The sequence below is a fragment of the Acipenser ruthenus genome, chromosome 4, assembly GCF_902713425.1.
Source record: "Acipenser ruthenus chromosome 4, fAciRut3.2 maternal haplotype, whole genome shotgun sequence".
Taxonomy (NCBI): Eukaryota; Metazoa; Chordata; class Actinopteri; order Acipenseriformes; family Acipenseridae; genus Acipenser; species Acipenser ruthenus.
This window is the reverse complement of record NC_081192.1, coordinates 39,708,155-39,719,474: the sequence shown is the minus strand read 5'-3', so window position 1 is coordinate 39,719,474 and position 11,320 is coordinate 39,708,155. Positions and strand designations below refer to the sequence as shown.

The window sequence follows — 11,320 nt, the reverse complement described above, 5'->3', positions numbered from 1 at the left end:
GTGTTCTTGTTAGGAGTATGTATCGTAATTGCACAAGTGGAACTGTACTGTGTCTTGTAATTAGTGAAACTAAAACATTATTCCCAACTCTGATACGTCTAACCACGGTCAGTTTACCAAATAAGTCTAGGAAATGCCAATTGTTTTCACAATATTTCAGTTTTAGATCCCAAATTCATTTTCTGAAGGAGTCTAATAATAGCTGGATGAAAGCCTACTCCAGTAAATTATTAGGGCAAGGGCGTTTATGCTGAAGTATCCAATGCGTACAGTTCACATTGTCAGGCAGCTTTAAACCCTTTTTTTGAAAACACGACAGTAGCCTGCTACACATTAATACGCTTTGTTCCTTGTCATTGGGCTCTGGTGTTTTTTCCTTATGGAGGCCACCTTCAGTCTTAACTACATCAGAACACTCCAATTGTCTATTGCTGATTTAAGATTTGGTTTATTTATTTAATAAAATGAACTGTGCTACTGCAGCATTTTACTCCAGTATTTTGCTGTAAACACTATACTTTAAAGTGGTAATTTGCTGTAAATGCATTTTTATTATACAGCAGTAAACTATAGTGGCCATACTTAGTACTGTAGTCTACTATAACCTCCTTGAATAATGCATACTTCAAAGTGGTTATAGAAATTTTCAGAATTTACTATAGCATACTTTCAAGGAGGTGTAATTGCCAGTAGTATTTACTACAGTGGCTGTATGTTATACAATATTTTAAAAAAAGCATTTACAGCAAATGTGCTCATTAACAATAGAATCCTGTATTAAAATGTGTTTTAAAAAAGTTGCAATAATTTAAAGTTGTGTGAAGTTTAGATTTTATTTTTCATAGAACATAATCCTGAATAAGGGACACTGCAATCACCACAGAGAGCATAGGGAAACTAGTACCTCTTCTTCAGACCTTCATAGCTGATAGCTTCTTTTTTTGTACTAAATGTTACTCACATGGGACTGTAAGGATGTAACATTTTATTTACAAATTCGTCCCTCGCTGAAGCTGGTGTTTGTGAAAGTTTAACTAACTGACAAGGGGCAGGGAAAAGCTAATAAAGGGAATGAAAATTGATTATACCATACTACACCTCTTTTCAATAGCCAAAGACAAACCAGTTAACATCTTTTCTTTGAAATCGGGTGAGGACACATGGTGAGGACTGTTAAGATGGAGCAGGACTGTCAAGTCGGAAAACCCATGCCTGCAGCTGATCCCAATCTGACAAGCCCAGACAATCATCATGACCTCACTGCCAGTGCAAGAGAGGAAGTGGAAAGCACCAAGGAGAACGAGGGTGATTCCACACACATGGACCAGAGCAATGCCCAAGAGAAGCCAGTCATGAAAACTAAGATGGAACCCTCCTCCACAAAACTGTGTGGGTACCTGAACAAACTGGGGGGGCCCTTGAAGGCCTGGAAAGCCCGCTGGTTTATTTTCGAAGAGAAGAAGTGCCAGCTGTACTACTACAGAACGTCACAGGATGTCAATCCCTTGGGAAGCATTGACCTGGCTAACGCTACCTTTGGCTACCCGGCTCAAGCTCAGGAAGAGACCTTTCAAATTCAAATCCCAGGACGGGTTGTTGTGCTGAAGGTATGTCTTTTTAAAATTAAAGCAATAGGAAATCCCCTAATCTGTGAAGGTACGTGAAGCAGTAACAAGCCAGCCAATAAAATTTAATCATATACATCTTGCACTTCCATTCATTGAGTAGAACACACAGGTGCAGTTCTGAGTTGAAACAAACACAAGTTACAGCAAACATGTATTTTCATTAACAAAAAAAAACACTGTTTGTGCCTATACTGATGTCTTAATTAAGTTATTTTGTTAGATACAACCGCTTTGGTTGAGGATACACTAATCAGTTTGGACTTCCACTTACTGTCATTTTTTTTCAAATAACCTTAAAAAACGATGTATCATTTTAAGAAAGTGCCCTTGTGCAATACCAAGGGTTCCCTTATAAATTTAACCACAGTAAATTTAACGCAGGAATTTAGCGTTTTTTCCCATGGTTCTACAATGCATTTACTGTAGTTTACCATGGTTTATTAATGTTCTTTACCATACCTCTGTGTTCCAGGGATGGAAATAAGACTTCCATTGCATAGCAGTTTGATCCATTCCTGGTTTTACTTTGAGTTTAATATGACACATCGGAACCTGTTACTTATACACTGTGGCTAATCAGGCTAATTTTAAAACCTGCAATGAGGGAACTGCAATGCAATAGGGGTTTGAATGTCTGTCATTTGGTGCAGGGTGTAAAATTAGCTTTTGAGCACTGGGAACCTGAAAGTTTTATATATATATATATATATATATATATATATATATATATATATATATATATATATATATATATATATATATATATATATATATATACAGACGTGCTCAAATTTGTTGGTACCCTTACAGCTCTTTGAAATAATGCTTCATTCCTCCTGGAAAGTGATAAAAGTAAAAGCTATTTTATCATGTATACTTGCATGCCTTTGGTATGTCATAGAATAAAGCAAAGAAGCTGTGAAAAGAGATGAATTATTGCTTATTCTACAAAGATATTCTAAAATGGCCTGGACACATTTGTTGGTACCCCTAGAAAAGATAATAAATAATTGGATTATAGTGATATTTCAAACTAATTAGTTTCTTTAATTAGTATCACACATGTCTCCAATCTTGTAATCAGTCATTCAGCCTATTTAAATGGAGAAAAGTAGTCACTGTGCTGTTTGGTATCATTGTGTGCACCGCACTGAACATGGACAAGAGAAAGCAAAGGAGAGAGTTGCCGGAGGAGATTCAGAAAGAAAATAATAGACAAGCATGGTAAAGGTAAAGGCTACAAGACCATCTCCAAACAGTTGCAAATATTATTAAGAAGTTTAAGGTCCATGGAACTGTAGCCAACCTCCCTGGGCGTGGCCGCAAGAGGAAAATCGACCCCAGATTGAACAGAAGGATAGTGCGAAGTGTAGAAAAAGAACCAAGGATAACTGCCAAAGAGATACAAGCTGAACTCCAAGGTGAAGGTACGTCAGTTTCTGATCGCACCATCCGTCGCTTTTTGAGCGAAAGTGGGCTCCATGGAAGAACACCCAGGAGGACTCCACTTTTGAAAGAAAAACATAAAAAAGCCAGACTGGAATTTGCTAAAATGCATATTGACAAGCCACAATCCTTCTGGGAGAATGTCCTTTGGACAGATGAGTTAAAATTGGAGCTTTTTGGCAAGTCACATCAGCTCTATGTTCACAGACGAAAAAATGAAGCTTTCAAAGAAAATAACACTGTACCTACAGTGAAACATGGAGGAGGCTCGGTTATGTTTTGGGGCTGCTTTGCTGCGCCTGGCACAGGGTGCCTTGAATCTGTGCAGGGCACAATGAAATCTCAAGACTATCAAGGCATTCTGGAGCGAAACGTACTGCCCAGTGTCAGAAAGCTCTGTCTCAGTCGCAGGTCATGGGTCCTCCAACAGGATAATGACCCAAAACACACAGCTAAAAGCACCCAAGAATGGATAAGAACAAAACATTGGACTATTCTGAAGTGGTCTTCTATGAGTCCTGATCTGAATCCTATCGAACATCTATGGAAAGAGCTGAAACTCGCAGTCTGGAGAAGGCACCCATCAAACCTGAGACAGCTGGAGCAGTTTGCTCAAGAAGAGTGGGCCAAACTACCTGTTAACAGGTGCAGAAGTCTCATTGAGAGCTACAGAAAACGTTTGATTGCAGTGATTGCCTCTAAAGGTTGTGCAACAAAATATTAGGTTAGTGGTCCCATCATTTCTGTCCATGCCATTTTCATTTGTTTTATTATTTACAATATTATGTTGAATAAATAATCAAAAGCAAAGTCTGATTTCTATTAAATATGGAATAAACAATGATGGATGCCAATTACTTTTGTCAGTTTCAAGTTATTTCAGAGAAAATTGTGCATTCTTCGTTTTTTGTGGAGGGGTACCAACAAATTTGAGCACGTCTGTATATAAATGTAATTTATACACGCATACGAATACATTAAATTAGCCATTGTATGGTCTCATGTTATGCTTTACCTAAAATAAATACATTCATCCTGAACTGGTATAGAAATGTATTCCCTGTATCTACTGGCATACATTTCATCAAATGCTCTTGTCAAACGCTCTTGTCAAATGCTCTTGGTTGTGAACACAAAAATAAGCATTACTGTGTGCCGTATTGAATTCAGCACTAGCCTCTTTGGATGTCAATCATTTTAAAATTGTATAAAGACGTCAGGTAGAGGAAGAGAGAGTGAGATTTGAATTTGACAGAGAGAGACGTGCTTAACATGAGCTCCTAAATATACAAAATATTTATTGTCTTAGAATGAAATAAACACTGGAGAAATGCTATTTTTATTTCAGTAAAACAAATAGTACAATTAGAGACTATTTTCAAACAAAAAAATATATATTTCAAAACATTAAAAAAATAAATAAAGTAAAACTATAAAGACAAAAACAGGACCAGAAGAGATGAACTAACAGCAGAGAGAAGTGAGAGAAGGAAAGAAAGAAAAAAGAAAGGAAAAGAAAGACAGAAAGAAAGGAAAGAAGAAAAAAAAAGAAAGAAAGAAAGGAAAAGAAAGAAAAAGGACAGAGTATACAATCAAACAAAGAACAGAAAAACTGCTAGGAAAACAGCAAATTATCTGGACTTTGATTTATAAAAGGTAAGCCTCTCACCTTATTTTAAATTAAATTAAATTAAATCCATTTTAAAGTTAGCCTGCGTGAGAAGTGGCAGTTGGTGTGTGAGTTTGACGGTTGGAAATGGATACATTGAGCAGTGCAGTAGTGCAGCCCCGCCCCCTGAGCCCTGCGTTCCAATTCCCTGGGGAGGTGAAGAGCGCTCAGGCCAGGAAACAACACAAGCACAGAGTGCTGAGAGAGAGCCCAGAGACTCTCATTGCTGACTGCTTCCAGGCTAGACAAAACACTGTCACCACTAACCTGCTCCTCTTCACTGAGCACACAGACGCCTGGCACACAGCCATATGTAAAATGTATGTACATGTAAAAAAGGGAGGCATCTGCCAGGGGAGACAGTTGAAAATAAGGGAAGACGCAGACTCACACCACACAGTGTTCACAGTAAATCTGTATCAGAACGGCACTATCATGATACAGGGCAGTGAGGCCAGCCTGGTGTCTTTTGAGGAGAATTTCCTGGCCTTAAAAGAGCTGGCTGAGTCTGCAAAACCAAAGAGCCAAAACACAGGGACACCTACAGCAGCAAGCCCTGTTCCTGACAGCACACAGCCTGCCCGCAGCACTGACAGCACAGCCCCAGTCCCCACTGTCCCAGCAGAGGAGAGCACAGTCCCTGGAGATAGCCAGCCCCTCCTCACCCAGCCCCCGGAGCTCCACAGCACAGTGGCAATCATGAAGGCAAGCCTCTCCCTGCTAGAGGTGGAGCTGACAGAGCTCAGGGAGCTAGTCCGGGCCAGGCTCACAGAGAGAGACATCACACAGCAGTTGAAAGACCAGACCATACAGATCAAGAATGAATATAAAGCCTCATTCAGGGAACTGAAGGCAGAGGTGAAGGAGCTGCAGCAGGACAGGGAAACCCTGAGAAGAGAACTGACCGGACTGAGAGAGGAGCTGCAGCACAGAGACAAAACAGTACAGAGCCTGAGGGAGCAACTGCACACACTCACAGTCCCCCACAGCCCTGCAGGAGGCACAGCAACCCAGACAGCACAGTGCCCCCCAGCCCCAGCCTGCAAGGACACACTGACACACACACACAGCACACCAGCCAAACACACTGACACACCGACACACACACACACACACACAGACAACACTGACAGCCCCCCAGCCAGACACACTGGCAATCACGCAAAGCCTGACACACACACCACACACACGAACAGCACACAGAACACTCCCAACACACACGCTGACCCAGGCACACAGAACACTCCCAACACACACGCTGACCCAGGCACACAGAACACTCCCAACACACACGCTGACCCAGGCACACAGAACACTCCCAACACACACGCTGACCCAGGCACAGCCCCGACCCCCTCGGGCAGACCGGCTGCAAAGCACCGCAACACCGAGATCGCCCTGCTGATGGACTCCAACGGGAAATACATTGATGAGAAGTGGCTCTTCCCAAAACACACAGTGTCCAAGATCTGGTGTCCGACCACAGAGAAGGCCCTGGAGGCTCTGTGTGAGTCCACCCTCGGCTCCCCCGGACACATAATCATTCACACAGGCACCAATGATCTGAGGGCCCAGCAGGAGAACGTGGCCAAGTCCATCAGGAGAGTGGCGGAGAGGGCAACCCAGGAATTTCCGCATTCAAAAATCATCATCTCCACCCTGCTGCCCAGAAAGGATTTCCACCAACACACCATCCAGAAGATCAACGCGGAAGTCTCCCGAGGGTGCGCTCTACTACCCAACGTGCACCTGGCACACCACCCCACCCTCGGGCTGCAACACCTGTACGACCACGTGCACCTGCACCAGCGGGGAGTCAGCATCTTTGCCAAGACCCTGAAAGACGTCACCCTGGGCCGAGACCCAGCCATTCCCCAACACAGCAACAGGAGAGGCCTCAACGTCCACAGACCACAGCACAGCCCACAGACAGCCAGGTGGGCCCCCAGGAGCCTCCGTCCACAGCCTGGACAACACAACCGACACCTGCTTAGCCCAGCCCAGCCCAGAAAGCCCAGGCCCGGCCCAGCCCAGCGCCCAGCCCAGCCCAGCGGACCCAGGTCCGGTCCTGCCAGCCCATTCCAGCACCCAGCCCAGCCATCCCAGCAGCAGGCTCACAGCTACGCTGCGGCCCTCAGCAGACCAGCAGGGACTGGGAGCACAGAGCTGGAGGAGATTCACCACCTCCTGAACCTCATCTGCACAAGACTTATGAGATAAGTCACTACTATTAAAAAAAAATAAAAATAAATAAATAATTAAATAGATTGTAAAAGAGAAAAGGGGGAGGAAAGGAAAAGAGAAAGGGGGAAAAAAGTATATATATTGTACGTAGAGATTTCAGCAGCAAAACGTAAATATAATTAATATTTAGTGAATTATTAGAAAACAAATATGTATATGTATATATATATATATATATATATATATATATATATATATATATATATTTTTTTTTTTCTTCAAAATGTTTTGTTTAATTCTAAGACAAAAAAATAGATAAATAATTACAAATATAAATATGATTAAATCTTTGTCCATCACAATGTGGAATATCCAGGGCCTGAGCTCCTCAGTGTTTGGGCTGAAGAGCACAGCCCCAGAGTTTATAGAGAGAGTGAAAGGCCTGGATATCATCATCCTGCAGGAAACATGGTGCAGGGCAGACGTGTCCACTCACTGTCCCTCAGGCTACAGGGAGATCATAGTGCCCTCGCTGAAAAAGACCACAGTCAGACGAGGCAGAGACTCTGGGGGAATAATCATTTGGTACAAAGCAGAGCTCACCAACTCAATAGAACCAATTAAACGGGGAGAGTCACATTTGTGGCTTAAAATCAGCAGAAATATTGTCTCTGCAGAAAATGAAATCTTCCTGTGTGCAATATATATCCCCCCCTCAGAATCCCCATACTATAGTGAGGAAACCTTTACCAGTCTCCACACAGAGATCTGCCACTTCCAGGCCCAGGGAAATGTTCTGATCTGTGGAGATCTGAACGCCAGGACAGGCAAGCAGCCTGACTTCACCAGCACACAGGGAGACCAACATATATTCAGGCAAAAACCCCTATATTCCAGCCCTATTGTCTCCCAGAGAAACAGCTATGATAGAGAAATAAATCAAAGTGGGAGACAATTACTGCAACTCTGTCAAGGCCTGGGCCTGTACATTATTAACGGTAGGATCCGAGGGGACTCTTTAGGAAGACACACCTACAGCTCAGCTCTTGGCAACAGTGTAGTAGATTACACCATTACTGACCTCGACCCTTCCTCTATTAGTGCATTCACTGTCAGGCCAATATCTCCTCTGTCAGACCACAGTCAAATAACTGTGTTCCTTAAAAGAACAGAGCAGACCAGCAACACACAGACACAGCCCTGCAAGCTGTATAACCTCCATCATTCCTACAGATGGGCTCCAAACAGTGCAGAAGAATACCAGAAAGCAATCAGCCATCCAAAAATCCAATCACTATTAAACACCTTTCTGGTTACACCACATACTCACAGTAAACAGGGAGTAAATCTAGCTGTAGAAAACCTGAATGAAATATTTAGACAGGCAGCTTTAAAATCCAAACTAAAAATAATTCGGAACACTCAAAAGAAAAAACTGAAAGAAGAAAATTGGTTTGATGAAGATTGTAAAAATATAAGGAAAAGACTTAGGCAATTATCAAATCAAAAACATAGACAACCAGACAACCAAGATTTACGCCTCAGCTACTGTGAAACTCTAAATTACTATAAACGCACACTAAAACAGAAAAAAAATAACCACATCAACAAGCAACTGACAGAAATCGAGGAGTCCATTAACTCAAACCGATTCTGGGAACATTGGAAAAAACTAAATAAATCAAAACCAGAAGAATTGGCCATACAAAATGGAAATATATGGAAAAACCATTTTGAAAAACTCTATCAAAACATAACACACAATGAACAACCATTAGATCAAAACAATATTTATGAAAAACTGAAAAAACTAGAATTGTCAATTAAAGACAACCAGAATCCACTGGACTCTCCAATCACTGTACAGGAACTTAAAGAGAAACTGCAGACCCTCCAGAATAGGAAAGCCAGCGGGGTAGACAGCGTCTCCAATGAGATGCTGAAGCACAGCAGCCCTAAGCTGCAGGAGGCACTGCGCAAACTGTTTAACCTGATACTAAGTGTGGGCTACTTCCCTGACATCTGGAACCAAGGGATTATATCCCCTGTCTTTAAGAGTGGAGACAAATTTGACCCCAATAACTACCGGGGCATCTGTGTGAGCAGTAATCTGGGGAAGGTATTCTGCAGTATCATTAACACTCGGATACTGGCCTTCCTTACCGAACACAGTGTCTTGAGTAAGAGTCAGATTGGCTTCCTTCCAAAACACCGCACTACTGATCATATTTACACCCTACACACCCTAATAGACAAACATGTAAACCAAAATAAAAATAAATTATTTGCTTGCTTTATAGATTTCAAAAAGGCTTTTGATTCAATCTGGCACGAAGGATTATTTTATAAACTCCTCCAAAGTGGTGTAGGAGGTAAAACCTATGACACAATTAAATCAATGTATACGGAAAATAAATGTGGTGTAAAGATTGGCAATAAAAGAACACAATTCTTCTCACAGGGGCGTGGAGTGAGACAGGGGTGCAGTTTGAGTCCAACACTGTTCAACATCTACATCAATGAATTGGCCACAGTGTTGGAGCAATCTGCAGCCCCTGGCCTCACTCTGCTTGATACTGAAATTAAATTCCTGCTCTACGCAGATGACCTGGTCCTGCTGTCGCCCACAGAGCAGGGGCTGCAGCAGAGCCTGTCAGTGCTAGAGCAGTACTGTCAGACCTGGGCCCTGGCAGTAAACATGAACAAAACTAAAATCATGATATTTCAGAAAAAACCCAGATATCAGGAAAGTAGATACATCTTCACACTACACCACACCACAATAGAACACTGCATGCACTACACCTACCTGGGCCTAAACATCAGCGCATCAGGTAGCTTTAACCCGGCAGTGAATGCACTGAGAGAGAAGGCCCGCAGGGCTTTCTATTCCATAAAGAAAAAGCTTTATATAAAACTCCCCATTAGAATTTGGCTCAAAATTTTTGAAAGTGTTATCAAACCCATTGCCCTCTATGGCAGTGAAGTGTGGGGTCCGCTCACAGAGCAGGATTACACTAAATGGGATAAACACCCAATAGAAGCCCTGCACACAGAGTTCTGCAAAAACATCCTGCAAATACAGAGAAAAACACCAAACAACGCGTGCAGGGCAGAACTAGGTCAATATCCATTATTGATCTCAATACAAAAAAGAGCAATTAAATTTTGGCTTCATCTAAAACAAAGCAACCCAAACTCCTACCACAGTAAAGCCCTGCAGTACCAAGAACTGAGCCAAAAGAAGAGTCCCCTCAGCCAGCTGGTCCTGAAGCTCACTGCACTAACTAACACCAACCAGCCTCAGGACAGCACTGCTCCAACACAGACAATTCGAGTTAACCAAATTATAACACAACACAAACAAAACTACCTCACCTATTGGGACACACACACAAAAACACAAAGCAAATTAGAGTGCTATCGGGCCCTAAAAAGACACTACACCCTGGCTGAATACCTGAGCAGGGTGAAAGACAACAAGCAGAGGCAGATCCTAACCAAATACAGGCTCAGTGAGCACAGCCTGGCCATAGAAACAGGCCGACACAGGCAGACCTGGCTGCCCAAAGAGGACCGGCTGTGTCATCACTGTCAACTCCAGCAAGTAGAGACAGAGATGCACTTTCTACTGCAGTGTACAAAATACAGAGAAATAAGGGAAACTTTCTTCCCACAAATAAAACATCTCTGCAAAACATTCCCAGACCTGCCAGACTCTCAAAAACTCCCAATCCTCCTTGGAGAGGAGTCCAGCTGTGTCCAACTGGCAGCCCAGTACACAGCCGCCTGTCACAGCCTGAGGGACAAACAGTGAGCACTATACATTAGTTCAAGTCTTGTTATATTTCATTGTTGTTATTGTTAACTTATTAATAACGTGGTTATTATTTATATTTGTTTACCATTATTATTATCATTATTATTCTCATCAGTGTTATTGTCTATTTAATGTTCAGATGATGTACTGTGTAAGCATTGCTTTGGCAATACTGTGAATAATGGTCATGCCAATAAAGCACCTTTGAATTTGAATTTGAATTTGAGAGAGAGAGAGAGAGAGAGAGAGAGAGAATGCAGTATGGCAATAAGTTGTAATAGTTTTTTTTTTTGTTTTGTTTTTTTTGGTGTCTAAGCTTACCGTTAATTAATATATAGAATATAGCTTTGACACCACGGATGTTTTGTGTATGGGGAAACTCGTTGGGACAGGAATGATGTCAAGTCAACGATTGAGGAATAAAGTGGCGAGTGATTTGAAACGTGCAGGACCAGTGAAGACGCCGACACGGTTTGCAATTTTGAATACACCAATGGTTATTTAATGCGTGGAGAACAATCCATATTGATTTTAATTAACGAGACTGAAACCTGAAGTTTTTATACTGCTGTA

At 42.1% G+C, this 11,320-nt stretch overlaps 1 protein-coding gene across 1 annotated transcript in view; it reads left to right on the top strand.

The window, feature by feature from the left end:
- Nucleotides 1-790: 790 nt before the first annotated feature.
- Nucleotides 791-11,320, top strand: part of LOC131696710 (TBC1 domain family member 2A-like) — a 31,062-nt gene continuing 20,532 nt past the window's right edge. The window contains exon 1 of the mRNA XM_059023419.1: nucleotides 791-1,607. Within this exon, the coding sequence (XP_058879402.1) occupies nucleotides 1,161-1,607 (447 nt within the window). The 5' untranslated portion in view covers nucleotides 791-1,160. The remainder of the gene's footprint in view (nucleotides 1,608-11,320) is intronic.